This window comes from Pectinophora gossypiella, chromosome Z, assembly GCF_024362695.1.
Source record: "Pectinophora gossypiella chromosome Z, ilPecGoss1.1, whole genome shotgun sequence".
Lineage (NCBI taxonomy): Eukaryota > Metazoa > Arthropoda > Insecta > Lepidoptera > Gelechiidae > Pectinophora > Pectinophora gossypiella.
In genome coordinates this window covers 14,030,798-14,051,473 of record NC_065433.1, presented here as the reverse complement: position 1 = coordinate 14,051,473, position 20,676 = coordinate 14,030,798, and the positions used below count along the sequence as shown (strand labels likewise).

General features: G+C 37.2%; 1 protein-coding gene across 3 annotated transcripts in view; it reads left to right on the top strand.

Moving 5' to 3' along the window:
• The window catches only part of LOC126380694 (homeobox protein araucan), a 77,701-nt gene that overhangs the window by 31,789 nt on the left and 25,236 nt on the right, over nt 1–20,676 (top strand). For 2 of the 3 annotated variants that reach the window (XM_050030276.1, XM_050030274.1), the window contains exon 2: nt 19,034–19,402. In XM_050030276.1, the coding sequence (XP_049886233.1) occupies nt 19,034–19,402 (369 nt within the window). Of the gene's footprint in view, nt 1–2,617; nt 2,907–19,033; nt 19,403–20,676 lie in introns of those variants that run through there. The other variant, XM_050030275.1, reaches the window with a different exon arrangement.

Below are 20,676 nucleotides of genomic sequence, written 5' to 3'. Positions count from 1 at the left end.
GTTATAAGGCGGCCTTATAAAATGCGAGTTAATCACTTTCGTGATGGTTGTTTTCATTAAACCACCTTAATTAAGTGTGATTCCATAAACATTTCGATAAAGGTTATATTTTGTAAAAAACCTGAGTTCCGATGATACAATTATTTGTAAGCATTGTCATAACTAGAGTCACGCTTCGTATACTTCTTTACTTTATAATAATGCGTTTTATGTTAGGTTTTCACAAGTAATGTCTGTTATCGTTTGTATCTTGCAGAGTAACGAACCCAGTACCTACTTACTTAAAAAATATATTGTTGTATTTTAAAGTTACCAAACTGCCTAAAATGCTTTAAAAGCGGGTTAGATACATTTATTACTTTACTGTACTTATAACTGTCACTCGGGGATAATAGGTAATTATAATAAGTTTTGATTTAATTAAGCAATAGTTACATAAATATAATTATATATAACATTTTGATAAGCGCTATGAAGGGATATCTATGCAAATTAAGTTTTTTAAGTAAATAAGGAGTACCCACCTCCTTCATTGTTATCTGAGATCTAATAAAATTAAAATTAGTGTTTGTACGTTTGTTAACTTTCGACGATGAGTAGGATGCTTATTTCGGGAAATATGTAATGTAAGCCCTATTACCATTGGACTGCATTTGATCTGTATGCCACCAGCAAAATTGCAACTTTGATGCAGTTTGGTTGGCATAATTACATCAAAACTGTGAACCGATTGCAATCCAACTGCAGTAGAATGTGGTTGATAATGCGGTTCTATTCTTAGCTTTTTATATAAATGATGCATCATAAGTAATCCATTTTTGTTCTTCAATACGATAACAAGTGTTAACGTATCTGCGAGTTGCTTCATATATCCAGTAAATCAGCAGAAGTCTCTAAGTTCCACCATTGCTATTAGCAATAATTAAATTATTATGTCGATTCATCCTTGCCTCTCATTTTGAGGTCGCAGGTTCGAATCCAACACATGCCTAAACCAATGATTGTCGAATTTATTTTCGAATTCATTTTTGGATCATAAATGATTAGGTACCATGTGCTCAGCGGTGAAGGAAAACATCGTGAGGAAACCCAAATTATATATTAATATGCAATTTTGTACATCGTCTGTGTTTACTTATATTAAAATTGCAGTTTGTTCATTATAGGCTTGATATTCCAGAGTAAATTCTTACCACTGTGATGTGATGATGTCATCCACCCAGTTTCGGCTACGGCGACTGCTTCAACTGCGACGTTCTTGTGCTCGCATGTGGCTTATAAATAAAAAAGAAAAACTTGAAAAGATAAATTACTCTACTGCACGTTTATTTGTAATGATATAACTTATAAACATTTACTTATTTTAAAATATATTTTATCTCTGTTTCTTGATTTATACTTAATGTAGAGCAGGATGTAGTCAGATGAATTCATCATACCTATATGAGATCATAAGTTAAATTCAATTTACGAAGTGTACACACAAATATGAGTTACTCCCTCTATGTCCTATTGATGCGTACTTGTTGCGAATTTAACTTGAAGTGACGAGAGCGCCACCTGCCAACTTTTCCGTAAACCTTCAGAGCTTTGCGCTTCAGGAAAATAGAGTAACATAACGCTCTTCCGTCGTCGGTTACTTGATTTTGACGAATAAAGTTAACTAACGTTCCAATAAATATTGCACCTATGCAAGTACCTGAGTACCTACCCAATGAACAATTTTAAAAGTTGATATTTAAGTAGGTTTTTTAAATTGGTAATAACATTTTGGCAGATTTATTATTAGTCTATTTTCTAAATGAATATTGATTTCTCAAATATTTTTGAGTACTTACTTATATTAATGCCATATTAAGGTAAAAATATAATAGTTTATAAGATTAGGTAGGTATGAGTACCATAATATGTAGAGTCAATGACGAAAAATTAAATATTATGACAGTAATGATATCTAAAATGTCAGTACGAGAATCTAGTGATGTTGATATGATGTAGAATTATTTAAAAATAGGTAGGTTATGAGACCTTTAAAAATGCATCTTTTCAGAAGCTTGTCTTGCATTTATTAAATTATCTTATCACTGATTGATCCCAAGCCAGGTAATTTCATGGCAGCATATACCAACCAATAATTCCTACCACTCACAAAGTTACTCGTAAATAAATGTCCATTCTCAATACCGAGTCAGGTGTTAAGTGCATAAAGTCAACTCTTAACTCTGTGTGGTTCGTAAATCTGACGAGGTGAAACAACTTGTCCTCGGCCGAGCCATTTTTTGCCACTAGAGATTTGTTTGCTCTCAGTACAGCGTTCGCCGACTGTCTCGACGGAAACCCATAAACATGATCAAGTCGGCCCGACTGCCGCTTTTTTCCCGCGCCCCACCCGGACGTGGGCGGGTCGAGGCCTGTAGGAGGAGTCTGCGAAGAGAGGGGATGAGCATACCCAATGAGAGATTGATGTTTAGCGCTAAGTTTCGAAAAGGACAGAAAATTATCGCCCCGATTGGCGGGGAAAAGGAAGATCCGCCCAGTGGGAGGGGCTAGAGTGGCTCAGTCCTCCGGCAGAGGGGGCGTCGGGCCGGGCCCGCGCGCCAGTCGGTTGCTGGTCGTGGTCGCGTGAAGCAGGTGTAGGTGCCGCGTCCGGCAGCATGCGAGGCCCGCGCTCCGGCCGCTGACGCTGACGCGCAGGGATGGCAGCGCGCGCGCCGCCGCTGCGCTTACGCCGACAATCATCTGTGATACGTTAACTTAATTTCGTACTAGCCCTAGTATTTGTAGGAAACCATTACGTCCGTGCTTATAGACTTCTAAGAGACAGTGTTTTGTGTGAAGCCGCCCATATGATCGTCCCGATGGCAGCGTACGCACAATTTGGCTATTCATACCCGCCCGCCTCGCAGGTTAGTATCTAACTCTATAACAAAAGCAAATAAATTAGGTTATCTAATATAGGTAGGTGTATCGATATTTATAACATAGCTCTACAAGTTTGTATATGTACATAAACATTACTTTGAACATTATTTTAGGCAAACAATATTGTAAAAGTTATTCACGCTCAGTTTCAAAGTTTGTATTTTGAATAGCTAGTAGGTACCCTACCTACTTAGAAAAGTAATATCATGTACCTATTAACCATTAATTTAAGCTATTAAAGGCACAAATATCCTTGTAATAAGTATTTTGGGCAGGTTATTGAAATACCTACCTACATACCTACCAATAACAATATTAACATAGGGCACGGTAACCGAATCTAATAGTAATTATAAAATGTTACATTACTTTGAAAGCGCAGCTAATGTTTGTAATGCTCAATCGATAATGTTGTTAGCAATTGAATTAAATATAGGTAACAAGACTGCTGCAAAGTGAGGTCTATATTTTTGAATTAAAACAAAAGGGTTCATGTTTGTCTCTAACAAAAATATTGTCTGAGGGAATAATTATTTTACTGTTACAAGGAACATATTCTTATTGGAAATCATGTTCCCAATATGTTTATTATGAAGGTACCTGATGCACAGGTCATTGTCGCTTCATTTTATGTGTATGATACGCAACTCTATGTGTGGGTTAGAGCTATAACTATTACGCCGGTAGCAATGTAAGTAAGCAGGTCTACATTGTAGAAAATGTATTGTTTTGTAATCCTTCCTATCAATGTCAATACAATTTTTTGTTGTTTGTTCAATAAGCATTACCTAATGCTTATTGAATTGAGGTAGGTACCTACCTAATTGAAAACATTCGACAAGTTCATCAGTGTACAGAGGCTTCGTACAAATTAATTTGTAACTGTATCACGATTAGGTAACTTTAATTATAAATTAGCATTTTGTAGATATTTAACGTGGGTTAAGTTTGCAGCAATTATAATGTAGTCTTTTGGTCATTATCCCTGACATTTTGATCACCTGTTGACGCAGGCCGGCGGTCACAGTCGCCCCAACTGTAATTTATAATATGTACAACATAGTAATCTTAGCTTACAAAGTTTATAATTATTTAGAATAGATAAAACTAGTTATTTGCAACGGGATAGGTAGGTATTTATGTCTTGTGAATACAAAATGTTTACAACGTTTGTAACAAATTCGCAAACATGTTACCTATCTCTTTTATAGCCGTATACATTTAGGCCTAAACCTAGTGAAAAATCATTGTTTTAGTCCGAATATCTATTTACGTTATTGGTACGAATGTTAGATACCTACCTACCTTAAAATACTTAGTGGGTTATTTTCGATTGATAGTACCCTAGGTAGGTAGTTATCTTTGCCTACTTTAAATAATTAATTATCTACTGATGTTTGTAGGAATCGCTGGTTGAACTGTCCAACCCAAAATACATATTATGGACTTTCTAGGTACCTACCTACAAATGCAAAGTTGCTCTACATTATTTACATCGAAGATCCTTATAATCGTTGTTCGCATAAACAATAAATTATGAATGGAATTAGGTAAGTATTACCTATCTTTCCAAATTGTGTGCTTATTATTGCAATAATCATGTGTATTTCTTATTTGTTCAGCTATCCTTTACTACTAGTTAACTACCTATATTTAGCTATGTAAGCTATCTATCAAAGTAAGTATTCTAGTCATTTTGTAGGCGTCACGATTGCCGACAATTTGTCTTTCAACTCGTAAAAAGAAGCATTCTTGTCTATTAACTTGTTTAATGAATTAAGTAAGCATAAAGAATTGTAATAAAGAAACATTTTACTTAAATTTTGGCATGTAGCATTGAGTAAGTAGGTCACGATTTTAGTAAACGTACGTCCATAACATCTAAGTACGTAGATAATTCAGTTACGTAGATTAACAGGAAAGCTTACTGGTAAATGTCGAAGCATGACACCAGTCCTGTAATCAGTCGGTCGGGTCGTGGGTTCGATTTCCAAAGTTGGCTTATTGTTCGACTACGCCTATGTGCAGAAAGTTAAGCTGGAAGGGCAGGGTCAAATTAAGAAATAGTGATGACCGCAGCGTACAGTAATGAGCATGCATATAAGTCGGCTTTTATACTTAATAATGCCATATGTGTACCTATGCTGATTTAACAAACTCGATAATATATAAATGTTTAGGTAGGTAGTAGGTACCTATCCTTTGTATTTTTATAACTTCCGGAGCCGCACACACTATGACGATGTTTAATTTAGGTACTAACCTGCTTTGGTAAGAAGTCTTTATTAAAGTCGATCGGAGAAAGTAGATAGCACCTATTTATAGAAAAATCTACAAGAGAAATGGGTATTACTGATTTAAAAATAAGTTGCCAGTTAAGAAGTAAGGTGGAGTCTAATGGTGGCTATTAGATAGTATTGTAAGAACGTAGGTGGTATTTGGTTACCTACTTCATGAACCAGAATCAGAATCATTTATTCAACGTAATTATCATGGATAAACTTGCTGAAGGTTAATATAACATTTTTATATGATTAGGTGTGATCAAAGTAGGTATGCCGTACTGCTGTTGATTGACACCATAGATCGATAATAACGCATCAAATATCTAAAACAGTCTAAAATTTACGGTAGGTTTGTCCTTACAGGTATCTATAATCTTCAACGAACTTTTCAATGACTTTGTTTTTTAACTCTTTATAGATACCGTATTTCTTTTTAATGTTGTTCTTTCGTGGCTTTATCAGACACGAAAGGACAACATTCCTGATTACTTACTTATATTTTCGATTATTGATTAAAGTCCCAACTTAAATTGCCATTTTATTGGCAACTAGATCCACATAAGCGTATCTTTTAAAAGGATCTGTAAAGTTTGTGCGTCATAAAACGTAAGTTAGCGACGTTAGATTTTAACACCCGCATTTATTACCAAAAAAGTTGAGATGGCGCCTCTATGCACAAAAGACATCAGATAAAGTATCAGAGACAGGTAGAAATGACCCTTAACTTGAATTATGATTTCCGTTTTATATTACTTTTCCGATAGTTTGAGTTTGTGCTCGAATATTTTGTATTTTTCAGAGCTAGCTTGCGGCTCTGGCCACCCTGATATAGGTTCTTTAATACGGTCATGACAAAATGTATGTACGTACTTATGTATACAAAAACCTAATGATCTATCCATAGATCGTTGTGATGCAACGATAAGCAGTTACCTGCGGGCATTCTTAGTAGCGTGGCTATTTGTGTGCTTTTATCAAATAATGCGACTGTCGTGCGACAGCAGCGCCACCAAAGCATCAACACGACTAATTTGAAGGCGGCACCCCAAGAGTGTATTACAAGTATTTATTTTCTTCCCTGAACCATGCACGGAATATGACTAACTGCACTAGTTCAAAGTTATACTTTATTCCTCATGCATCATAATATCTAGTTGCTTATGTTCATATTGGTTGAATAATAATAATGTTTGTTTACTTTTAGGTGTGGTATCAGAATGTCAAAAATTCATTTATCAAATGAGAGAACTACGAAATAAATACCTGTAGGTATTAATTAAAATGACAAGGGTTATTTTGTTCAGAGTTAACTAAATAAGGTACTTAATAATGTATTTTAAAAAATGGTCGAAAAGGGGAGAAATTTCGTACTATTACCTAATAACGAAACCGATTGACGGATTGGGCCAAAGGAAAAATGGTCGAACGAATTATTGATTGTGTCCCAGCCACTTAAATACACACACACACACACAATAAAACATACAATAAAACTTGAACGCACGCCCGTAATCCTTGCTGCGGTAGGCAGGGCCACAAGTAAATCAGAAAACAACATGTAGCTTCTTTGATATGAAATTCAAAGATGAGTATAAGATAAAGAGAATCTTACTATAAAGTCAGGTGATCAGCACTTAACTCCGCAAGTTACCACTATTAGTATGGTGTAACAATGTGGGTTTTCTAAGAAGAGATTTAAATAAAAAATGTATATTTAGTGTAAGTAAACCTTTATAGTTACAGGAGACAGGAACTTTTCAAAGCGCTACTTCCATTATGTACGGGTTGAGCAGTGTGTGAAGAGGCAACGGGGACACTATAGTACTTAAATATAAAGTAGGTACGAAGGAATCAGTTTAATTTAGCCTAAAAGTAACCCTAACGGTAAAGGTAAGCCTTAACCTATAATTTATAATAAGTTAGGTATAACATATCTGACATGTAGTTAATTTAGTATCATAAACTTATAGAACTAACATGTAGGGACATTTTTAGCCGAAGTTTTTAGTTTTAATAACATTATTTTTTGTTTTATCCGTAGATTGCATAGTGCCTAGTTCGTTTAGGTCAATGTATTTTTGACATTATGATAATAAGCAATGCAACCGTAGATTTGCATTTGATGGTAGTCACAACTTGGCCGGTAAATAATGTTTACCAGCAGCGTTGTGTGACGGATACGGCGGAAACTTGGTTGAGGAAGCTTAAAATTTAATAAAATGGACATATTATATATACGTAATGGTCCACACCGGAAAAAAAATTGCTATACGCAACGACCAGAAGTAATATCAGAAATATATTAGATGTTAGGCGTTTATTTTGTTATAGAAGAACGTAGGTAAGCACCTAGTTTAGTTTGTGTGGTTTTGTAAATGGTAGTAAATTACTTTAGGTCGGTGCTGGTGTTGATTCCAGGGGGTTGATGAATAACTGAATAACCTGGGCGAATAACATAGTCGCCTCGCTAGTAGGTATGCAACCCATTTAACGTGAGTTCTCAATTTAATTTTGTCGGGTTATTGGACAATGTAAAATTTTGAGAGGGTTGTTTAAATTTCAGTTTAAATTGACGTGTATTTCATAAATGTTATGCCCGTGGATTACCCGTCCCTTTCCTTTTCGGCGGATAAGAAAATGACAGGTATAACTTAAAATAAAAGTATGAAGGTGTGGACCAGTAGGTCCTGCTTCCAGTAGGAAGCAGCACCACTGTATATGAAGCCATAATGAATAATGATTTGATAAGAACTCCATATTTTTAAAAAAAATGGGTACGTCAATGGTTAACCCAAATGCGTTCTTATCAATTATTTAGTATAAAAGATCTACATTAAAGTATATTTCAAAATTGTATTAAGTAGAGTAATTGAGATAGCAGAAATAATTTGATAGATATTATATTATTATTATTATACTCGCTCCTTGTTCGAGAGGTATTAACAATGTAGTTAATACCTCTCGAACAAGGAGCTTCGTATAATTGAGATAGAACTTCACTTACAGGTAAGTTCGTTTAATCTCATAATTTTTAGATAGACATTACGTGAAAGAAAACATAAAATAGCAGCTATATATTTCAAACCTAAATGAATGAATCCTTTGCTGACTTATTAATAACAGACTATTATGTAAATACCACATTTTAAAAATAATCAGCGAATAAGAACAATGTACCTACGAACAATGTTCATTTTTGTTTTAAAACAAAGAGAAATTTTATTCAGACCGAATTGGCGGAACCGTCATTGGCTACACAAAAGCACAGTGCTATCCCACAACAATTTTCCGACTAATTTAGCGAATGCAATTGACCATTGAAGTGGACTCGACGGCATTTAATACTTAATAGCCTTCTGATACGGGTTCTTTACTAGAAAAGTAAACAAACGTCGAGGAAACAGCCCTTGCATACCTACCATTATAGGTACCTACCTACCACAGCATTCCTTATGTAAGCAATAGGTCTAATCAATTTTACATAATATGAACAAGTTTTTACATCAATCATGAAGTAAGATAGTATTAGGCAACGGGCATCAAACTTTTTTCAACAATTTTTAAAGATAAACGTCTAAGTATGATATAATCATTCCGCTTTTAGAACCACGATAAAATCGATTTGTCTTTAAGCAGATTACCTACCGCATCATACCTACTTAGTGAGTAGGAAACTATACCATCGTTAGTAAGTGTACAATATAATATGCAACAACGTAGATTGCCGGGACTGGATGCGGTGAAATCATTATCGTTAATTCACCCGAATTTTGTGCGAACGCCAACGCCGCGTGTAAAGTGGATCCATTTATCTGGCAATCCGGTGGGAGGTCACGGCAAAAGTCCACAATAAAAGCCGGGTCCGGTAGCACAATTTAATTGAGTCCTCCGACCTCATAATCCGAGCTCCGCTCCGCCCGCGAAATGTTATTTATAAGCCAAACTCCAAACGCCCGCCGGCCGACGCACCTACGCGGCGTATAAATTTTAGCCTATTGCACCCCATTCTACCCGCCGCCGGCTACTACCGTGTTTCAACAACGCGTCATTGCTTTTACTGTTTTTCTTCGCGCTTGCTCTAAGCTGGTAATTAATTTGTGGCGATTATTGCCATTGCATTTACGCTTGTTATTAAACTTGTCGATAATTTAAGATGGAACAAGAATCTCAAATTGCCGCGTCGCGCCCGATTGCTCTTTTGCGTACGCTTAGATTGTATTTGTCGTAAGCGATTACTTGACGCGTTTCCATTTGATTTGTCGGCGATGTACAGCGCGCACAACGACCACTCGCGGCTCCATATAAGAGTAAGTTATTTTTATTTTGTAATAATAGTTAACAAAAGTCCCAGGACGCAATAGCATACAATGTTTGTTTTATTTACATTACCTATGGTTTTCTCATTGGAATATCGTATCTTATTCGAATTTATTTTAATCACCTCAAGGAGATCGTATTATTAATTGTCAGCGTCATTAACTGGCACAACATCGCAATTTCATCAATAAGCAAGTAAACGAAATAGCAAGTGACATTTTTTATCCCTTACTTTACAACTTGTGTAGTACATTAACATACTTTTACGCTCTGACGGCTGCGAACGTTGCAGAATTAATGCCCAATGGTCACCGATTGAACATGTGGCGAGGCGATTGCTCGCATGGCAAGAGCCATAAATGAAGTACCCGCCGAGTATTAACTACTGGGAATTTGGCCATCGGAATTATCGACGCAATACGCCCGACGATAATTGAATGGAATCCCGTTAAATAACCATTAATAGTTGTCGCGGGCGCGATTGATATTTATCGATGTGCGATCAGATGCCCCGAGGTGCTGCCGGCGCATCTCTAATGTTGGTTCACGTAAATGGATAGGTGCGGAGTTGTGAAGTGTCAGGCGAGCGCTATGCGCCGCGTCCCTGCGCGCCACCTCGCCACCGCACGGTGCACGCACCTCGTCCTTACATCCCACATGCCACGAATCACTCTTTTATTTTAACTTAGCCTTACTTAGCTAGTTACAGTACTTAAAAAAGGTGTCATATTGTGAATAATGTGGGGAACTGTATTAACTCAGATTGATCAAAGTAGGCACCGCTGTGTTACAAATGATTATTTTTTTTTCTCTTAATATGAAAGGCTCATGACATGATTCATGACGTTTGGGACATGGATTAGTTACTAGCTCTATAAAAGATCAAAATATTATACAATTTCTGAAGGACTCCGAAGAAATATGACGTGTATGTGATATGCTGAACGCGAGTCCAAGCCCAAACCTACCCAATTAGAGAGAGAGAGAGAGCAGAAGTCTTCCAAAAAGTAAAATTAACACCGGTTTATAAATCTATCATATACATCTTAACTACCAGCAGCACACGTCACTGACATAGTCTCTATCGTGTAAATTTATCGGACCTATTAAGAGGTAAGTACCTAGTACAAATAAATTTTATACTTTTTCAGAGCTTCTTAAAAAAAATAACGTAATACATGCACTCAGGCCTTCATCCCTACCAGATTAAGCAGGCGTATTTGAAATAGAAGTCTTAACACAGTTGTGTCTGTGGATCTTAGTCAGTTTTTACGACATGCCCAGGGCGATTTTCCTCACGGTCTCTGACTATCAGATGTGTAAGTAAGAATAATAACGTACCTAGTAAAATAAAGGCTCTGGCAATGCTGTATCCTGAATCAACTGGACGGCAAATATAATTTACTTTCACTACATTTTGTGTATAACCAGGTGACTAGCTGCTGTCAATTCAAATGCCAAAATTGACAAGCTGGGTGGGCCCTACAAGTATCAGTGCATCAACCTTGGACTACCGGCTTTAAATACTCTTCGACACCCTGAGGAATCTAAAAATAATAGTATTAAACAGTCCAATAGACTACATCCGACATTGCTTAATTTCTTGACCAGATTCTATTAACAAAGACTGCACTCCAGTCTCCAATAAGTGGATTGTAAAAATATAGTATAAATGGAAGATATTCCGCCATGTCTGAGGAATTTGTCTTCTACATTCCAACATAATGGAGTTACTAGATGTAATGAGCATGTATACACGCGGAGTTTGCGTCTAAGGCCGCAGAGGACGCTGCGCCTGCGTTGTACGGCGCAGGTCAGACCATCTTACGGAAAGGACTACAAACTCGTATAGTCCTTCCAGAGCAAGTTGGTCTAAAACACGCGGGGGCGTGCGGTTATACGCGTGCGAGCAACTTATACTGAGCGTACAATATCTTTGTAGGACTTTCCAGCATAAGTTGGTCTGACCCGCGCGTTGATCGGACTTATGTTCAGTTTAAAGCTTAAAAATAAGCAAAAGCTCGTTGGCCAGACCGTAAATATATAATATAACTACCTAACACTAAATCGAATCTTTCATTGTTACATTACACGCCAAATCTCCCAGTGAATGACCTGAACATAGCACCATGTACATGAAAAAGGGAAACAATTAAATGACTTACTTTTGAGTTCATACGACTTCCGATCCTCGACATTACCCATTTGCTTGAGATATAGGTACTATGATGAGACAACAGAACTTTAAGCTAGGGATAGTAGCCAGTTTGCTGTTATATGTATTTTCAAAAGACGACTTACAAAAATTTTTGTTCATGGTTCGTATTTTGTTCATCGTTCGTTCAATATGTATTAAAATTCGCACAGGTATAAAAGCAATGTTTTTGTGTATTCAATAATGAATGCTGTTAATATTCAAATCGTTACTCACATAACGATGACTTTAAAAACTCATCGTAATGGTAACCGATTACTCGAGGGGGGTGGGACTCCATATTCCGTGTGAAAGTAATCTGCGTCTTTCTTCTTATTCCCCATACAATTTAGGCTTTGTGCCTCTAGAGCAATATAAGTAATTTGGTTTGCCGCTCGCCGAATAGGCGTTTTAAAACGAGAAATTTGCTGTTTGTTGGGCCAAACGTGTCGGTCAGGTGGAATGAACACGCATGGAGTAGGTGCGCGCCCGCGCACCCCGCACGCTCCCTCACTCAAATTAAAATACGACTCCCGTTCGTCAAGCGTCTCAAAAGAAAACAAGAGCAGCGTTTACAGCCCAATCATTATAATGATCGGTTATCGATTTGCTGTATGGCGTGCTCTTCTAAAGGACCAAAATTTAGTGCGCCCGATTACGCCGCTGGCCGGCGGCTATTCCGTAATCTATGTGCGGGCAACCTACCGTCGTCACGATATCGTCGACTTATCTTCGTCGTTCACTCTTATAATTTTGGAAAATTCATATAATAACATCTGATAACAATCTAATTATTATAATGTCCTCTTTAACATATCCCGTTGGCCAGGGCGAAATTGGAGCGGCGAGCGACGGGCCTTCGAGACGGGATAATGCCTTTGCTAATGTAATGGAAATTATGAGATCATCTTTATGCCTTTTAACTGTGCTTTTAAAATAAACACATTACTACGCCTTTACTGTCCGCTGGCCGGTTTAATGGCGGAGTGAGAAATGAAGGTAATGCAGCAGGTAGCCAATGCTTTTCAATTAATATAACCCGAATCGACTGTAATGGATGTTCAAACCCATTCTGATACTTTGGAGTTAATCAAATGACAGCAAGTGTGGTCCAAACGTCATCCAATTAAAAGGTTACTTGTTTTGAAATAGAGTTTCATGAACTAATGTTTGCAGAATCGTTTCTATTACAAAATTGTATTTTCATTCCCCGAGAAGGTTCTTGGCCTTTTGTGTATCTTTTTATCTGTAATAACATTTTGCGACATCGTTCGTATGCGTCGCCGGCCACACACTGCTTTAACTGTAGAGTAGGTCGGTACCACGTGTTTCTCTCTAAGTGCCTAAGCCTAAGTACCTACTTAGCATTGAGATAATTTATGTGAAAAAGTACGTGTGTTTAGACGTTGCATTTGTCAAACTTTCAATTGTCAAACAAAAGCGTGAAAAAATTGTAAGCACTTTTGTGGAATAAAACGGAAATTTCCCCTACCCAATAAAATGTTTATATTGTTACGGGAATCTGTACCCAGCAGTGGGACAGTAGCACGTGCTATGTAGGCTGTTTATATGTTTGTGTGTATCCGAATCCCAAGTTGACATTTCAATTATTCACAAACATGATGAATCTATATTATTCCAGGAAATTGACAATCGATAATAATTGTTAACACTATTGTAGGTTTCGCCTGTGTAACTTAGTAAAAGATAGGTTGGATTGGAAAGTCTTGTAGTAAAAGTGGTCAGTTTCGCTGTCGTCCGTCCTTTAGTTTCGGCTCGAGCGGGTCAGTATGATGGGGGGCGGGTCGAGCTACTGTCCGACTCTCATCAAATATTGACGACCCACTGAAAGCTTCCACTTCCCGTACCTACTGACTATCACCTGTACCCAGAGAATATCCAATAGCGGACGGATTTACTAGGCGCATACTAAATGAGACACGCCCTATTTCAATTATGCTTAGCTAGCTCTCCATATATAAATAACATTGACAATTAGAATGACCATTTAGATCTGCACAGGAAATAGCTATTTCGATGAATAAATTATTCCGTAATAGGTACTCGTAATTTAGGGGTTAGTTACAGTAATAACGGAAATTAATTCTCTGAAGTTCTTTGTATTTTTGTTTTCAGATGTTATTAAAAAAAAAATTACGAAAATATTATTATTGAAATTAAATGCTGCAATCTCGGAACTAAACGAAAATGATTAGTCACTAAAAATTCCTACGGTTTCAGCATGTATGCTTGTCTGTCTGTTCGCACGAAATACGCCTTTGCTCACACCCGTCATCATGACACTAGACCAGGCATACTGATATCCAAATTCAGACGTATTAAACTTTTTAAATAAAATATGCCCTGTAGGCCCTGTTTCAGGCCACTATTGAGATATGCGTTGTTAGTCGTTTTATAGAAATCCGCAATTTTTTAATTACTTATACTTACTCGTAAACTCGTAATTATGATAACCTACCTCTGAAAACTAACTCTATGTCAGCATGATATTTTCGTAACCATTTTAAAATACCTTGGGTATACCTACTTTTAATAGTACTTATAAAAAAAATCAAACCGACTTCAAAATAAAGAGTAAGAAGTAATATTTTGTTGAATACAACGTTAGAATCTGAATTCTGAAGTCGGGGCAGCCAACCTTCCTTACTTGCAAACCCTCGATATGCTCCACCGTGTGGTCACTTTACCTATGACAACGTGTGAACATGAACATAAGATGACCTTCTTTCTATGTGCGCTGACTTCTATTTAGATTGTGACATTGTATTTAACAAAATATTATTTCTTACTTTTTATTAGACAAATCTTCTAGACTTTTTTTTAATTACTTTTTTAGTGTAATTTGCCTACTTACACTGCTGGTTTCCTTCATACAAAAGACATCAACGAGATCATTGTTTTAAAACTACTTAGCCGATTTTGATGAAATATGCACTGTTCCCTAAGTTGGACCATACTTATTCCAATATTACAATACGATTTATATTTTCTGAGAAAAATGTGGACAGAAATGTATCTGTATATAGGTAGGTACATACCCCTGTGAAATATGGCACGTGTTTTTAGAAGCCCACATAGTTTAACATACACGAATATTTTGCAATTACAACAATATTAAAAACCTCCTTCTCTGCTTTACCTCCTTTTTTAAGTTGGTTAAAAATGTTATATTAATAAAATTTAACACTATTGTGGACGTTTCCGACACGCTAAGTTAAAACTGATGGATTTAAAATAGACACATTAATATTAACATTTTTTAATATTATATGTGTACATTTTTTGAGTGAAGTGACGTGGGCTTACTAGCGTTAATTAATAATTATCAAGAATAACTTCATAGACAATTTCTATGTTTAGTTAAAAAGTGATAGATTATGTGTGATAGTGGCGATAGAGAGTGAAATTAAGTAATTTACTAGTAAGTAGATCAATACGTAAATACTATAGTAATTCAAGATAGTAATGTAATGTATAATAAGGGGTGTTAGGCGAAAGAAGGAAAAATATATTTCATTCAATGAAACACGAAGCTGACAAATAAACAATAGCGGGCATGACATTACTAATCTGAAATTTCCAATAAAAATTGTGTGATAGGTATGTACTAGGTTCCTACGTATGAAGGTAACCCACCCTCTCAAAGGTCAGAGATACAGGAATTAGAAGTAAATAGTCACACGAAATAAGAGAGAGGTTGCGGGAGGGCCCAGAGACTGCGTAACACACGCCATACAAGTGTGAGCAAATGGTTCATACTTCAACTTTGCACTCCACTCGTCCGCAAATTTTACGACTCACGGAGCTCTGCGTAAATATATTAAAAGGTCGTATTGTGTATTATAACCTTCAGAGCAATATTTTAAATATCGACTATCATGCAAGGAGTTCCACCTTATCACAAGAAAGCTAAAAACGTAGATCAGCTATTAAAAAATAAAAACTTCTGTAGGTATGCAATACCTTATGAAAAGTAATCATAAAATTGCAGCCTATCACATAAAATATACATAGCCGGTAAAGTAGTTATGGAATTTGAGAAGCAGAAGAGCTGTTGTAGTTATCTGTTTGCAGGAGTAGTAGTAAAAGAGAACGGGGTTGAACCGGCAACAGTGGTTCTCATACAATTGCGCGTTAGGGCCTTTCTATCCTCTTTCTTCGTGAGTAGTCATGACTAGTTTTAGCTTCTAATAAATGAAGCGATGCTTTCAAAGACACCTACAGGTAGCTATCGTGGTTAGTGCAAAGGGAGCATTCAACAAAAAAACATTCCTTAAAGTTTCAGGATTAATTGATGGTTAACACAAGTACATACATACTTAATGTTACAACAAGTTCTAAAAGAAACTCCACCCTGCGTGTAAACACGTGATATTCGCCCACATAAAACATTAATCCAAACCCCCTCTCTTTGCTCAACACTCTTCATTTGACAGATTGGACTAAATTACTAAAGCTTTTTTTATTTAATTTAAGGGTAATAGCAACTGGATGAGGATTTCGTTTTAAGAGGAGTGTTTGCGTTGTCCTCCGAGACAGTTTTCCGTCCAAGTAGTTTTTATTGGAAGTTTTGTTGACTCAAGCAGTCAAGCGCGCTTCAAGTCTCCCTCTCTGTACACAATATTGCTCATATTTGGTTTGATCGACCCTCCAGTAGCAATATTATTATTGTCTTTTCATTCCACTCTGATTGACATAGAGGTAATAATAGTTGTACGTACCTACGTGATACATTATATTACTTTGAACCGAAGCAGGTTTCCCCGGGGCCTCGTCCGAAGATCAGCAGGGTGCCCACACCGCGGGAACATGTGTACGCTGTAATCAATTTAAAACAAACGCAAACAGCGAACGCTCAGCTATAACATGTACTCGGTACTTACTTTAATTTTGGATAGGTGCCTATACTGTGTGATTTGCCACCAGTAAAGAATTTAGAAAAATTCCTGATACCAATAAGAAATAAGTTATAATCGGCAATTCAAATTTATAGGCTGGCGCAACTTTAATAAGCAAAATCGGTGTGTTGTGGGTTCTAAATAATGGAAAGTATGTTGAATATTGGATAATGTCACTCAAAGACAATCAGTGTTTTAATATCAGTGTTTTTGTGTGAGTGTTATCTAGCGCGCGATTGACATCAAATCATTTATATATAAATATCGGTGTGGCGGTCCACATTTGACACGAAGAACGTACGTACGTGTTATCGCGACTATTACTAATTACGGGTATACACGCGAGGCGGAGTGATAGCGCTATTCAAACAACATGGCGGCTGAATCGCGGCTGGCTTCTTTGTAATTGTAGCTCACCTTTATCGAAGTAAATGGCTCGCGTCGGTGAGCACTGGCCTCCAATTTCAACTGGATCAAAAGATGTTCTGATGGTTAGGTATTCTTAAGTTGACACGTAAAAAGAGGTTCTAATTAATGTATGTAAATCTATTGGTAACATTTTACTTACTTACCACTTAATCTGCCTCAAGCAAAACGGTCATCGAATGATATACCTACTGATTCGGTAAGACTTGAAGATATTTCGCTCTGTTTAAAGAAAACAAGTTGGTGCACTCAAACGGAGCATTGAAGGCTCAAGTAGGGTTGGGTGTGTACACAGAAACTTATGCTATTATTTCTATGTCAACTTTGCTCCATGTTGACCAATGTGTTGACGTCCTTTGGACCTTTTCTCTTCCCTTTAATCTTTTACCGTCCAAATTATGTCTGTATTTCCAATTCATATTTGTTATATGAAGCAGGCTTAAGAGCTTGGTCTTAGAATCACTCTTTCGTTCGTTTAGTCGCAGTCTATATTTTTTTATTAGATATTTGCTTCCTCTATATTAAGGCACCGGGTTAATATTTATTGAGCCAGTTAGAGCCATTGTTCTTAGTTTTCTATGTCAATATTTTGAAAATATTTAGTTACGTTAGGTTAGCGCATAAATTAAATTACTTATTTACATTATATAACTACAAAATCATGCCAACGGTCGTCGCTTTGATCAATCAAGCGCTAATTTGATTCTCCATAACATATTTTAGTAATCGTTTCCTCCAAGTAACCTGAGACGATAGTCGCGTCCCAAAGATTTTACTCAGATAAGACTGATGCCCTAATATTAAGTATCTTACCGCACTGCCCTAAAAATGTAATGATTTTTTATACCTAGTTGATACTAGTTTTATACCTAGTACTACTTATGAAGTATACATAGTATTTTTTATATATCAGGGCAAAACCGGGACAGTTTGCCATAGGTTTATTTAGACCATATTAAAAAACTTTTATTATTTACTTCAAAAATCGTTATTTCTATTTAAACTGTAATCAATTAACTTTCGGTTATTAATTGTAAAAGTAACGATTTGTAATGACATCGCTCAAAAATATATATTAAAAATTAAATTATAAAAAACATGTTTGGCCATCTTTCACGAAGTGTCCGGGTTTGATGGCCATCATTTTATTCTAGATTTAGCAATAGTTTTTAGTCGTATCTTTTATACATTATCAGTCTTTACTTTCTTAACCGCCTTTGGAGCACATACCTTCAAATTCAGTGGAATTTTCGTGTACCTATCAAATAATGGCATACTGTGCATTGAAGCCTTACTCCCGATAGTGTGACACCTTTTTGATAAACTTTCTCATCTTATATCCTGTATAATTTATAAAGGGACATTGTCACTTCTTAGCCATCGATTCTATGGTTTGGCCAATTATCCTTACCCCTAAACTTAACCATAAAAATATTCGATAAAGATGACCTTAGTTTAAAAAGTTTCAATTAATATATTTAATGGCTTGTTTAGAAAAGTTATCGTGGGGTAAGACTTTATTTAGTTATTCATTTTACAGTATGTTTACTTAAGCAAACCTCGGTAGAAAACCGTCAAGTAAACAGCCTATATTATACGTCCCACTGCTGGTCACAAGGCTCCCGCCAATGTATGGGTTATGGATCATACTTCACTACACTGCGCCGTTGCGAATTGGTAGAGGTGTCCACATTTTACTTTTCCGGACAGCCAGGTGATTCAGCCTGGAAACTCCAACCAAACAAAAGACAGTCTCGCAAAGTGAACCTAATATGTACGCCACATAGGCTATTAAAATCGCGAATAATATATGGTTTTGATACATATGGGAATATCATGTTTAATCATTATTATCAGCTGATGTGTCATGCATCACAAAACGTTGTAGAGCAGAAACATAAATGTGATTTAATTATTGTCGTGATGTTAAAGTGTGATTTTGATGTGTTTAATGTAATGTGACGTTTCAGTTGCTCGTGGGCAGCAGCGGGGCGGGCACTGGCGGCGCAGCCACGTCGCCGGACGGTGGGTCAAGCTCGGCGCCGCCGTTGTCGCCGGGCGGGTCCGGCGTGCCAGGCGGCGCGCTGTCGCCCGGCGCCGGCAGCCACGCCAGCACCCCCGCCGCCTCATGCTGCGACACCCCCCGCCCCATCATCACCGACCCCGTCTCCGGACAAACTGTCTGCTCCTGTCAGTACGATGGAGCCAGGCTCGCCTTATCCTCATACCCGCGTCTGTCGAGTGCAGCCGTTGGGGTCTACGGCGCTCCTTACCCCTCGACAGACCAAAATCCTTATCCGAGCATTGGTGTCGACAGCTCAGCGTTCTACTCACCATTGGTATGTGTCTTTTGTCTTTATAATTTACTTACCTATATAATAAGCCAAAGGTGAAGTTTACATCTATCTACGTATAGAGATTACCATGACAGATTTGACGAATTTCATATACATTTCTACGACACAGTTTAATTCAATTATTAAAAATATATTTTACGTAAGGTACCTTTATTCGATTTCTACTTTCTTCTTGAAGGAAGAAACGGTCTGCAAATTGGTACCAATAGGTTGTCTGTATTGGAAGGTAGGAAGGTTTATCGGTGTCGGCGCGGCGGCGGTGCAGGCAGTACAACGTGTTTGGCTTTTCTGGCGTAGCGTGCGAGCCAGCGGCGAACCGGTCCGGGCGCGCTGGGCCAGAAAACCACCGACACCTCGCGAAGCCGCGCCGCGCCGCGCGCCGCCGCCCTGTCACGAAACATTAATATTTAAACTCAAAAAATACATTCAAAAGCGACCGCTATTACACTAATTATACTTTATCTTGGTTCAGTTTTAAAGAATTTATTTTCCGATAACATCAAAATTTCTGGCTTCATAACGCTTAATTCGACCCAAAAAGGATTTTCCGAATATATGCACATCTACAGCGCTGGGGTTACATAAATAGAATCACATGTAATTGTTTGCAGACGGTACCTACATGTGTACGTACTTACATGTCTGCATAGCTTTCAGTTTAACACCTTGTCTGGCTAAGGGGGACAAATGGGCGATCGCTCTGTGTGCTCCGCAACCGGCGTAATCCCTATAAGGGAACTAGGGACGCGAGGCCATCGAATCGAATGTTATTCGATCACCGTCTTTGTTAATATGCCGTTTTGTAATAAATAGAAAAGCATGTACTCGTAACTTTCAAGGACAATCAGTTTAAGACGTTATTGTATTCGGATTTAAACATATCCGACTCATTGGATTTAACCCGCTGACTTGAGCGTGCTTATTGAAATCCTTTAAATCCAGAAAATCCGTTGAACGAAAGAATCATCCTTTTTGCCGAGTGTTAAAAGGAAACTCTTGTCTTAATCCTGAAGAGACCAAGTGTTCATATCAGAAGTTTTCACAGAACATGTGAGTGGGCTTCGTTATAAGTTATATTATTTTCTTTGTTTTAGTGCCTTCGTCGCGGTTAAAACAATAATTACGACGTAGTTTTATGTTTACTCTTAATTTGTAGATTGCATCGCAGATACGAAAACCTTAAGTTATATTTTTCCATAAGAATTCACATTTTCGTAAAGGAATGAGTTCATTCACCTTATAATTATAATATCGTG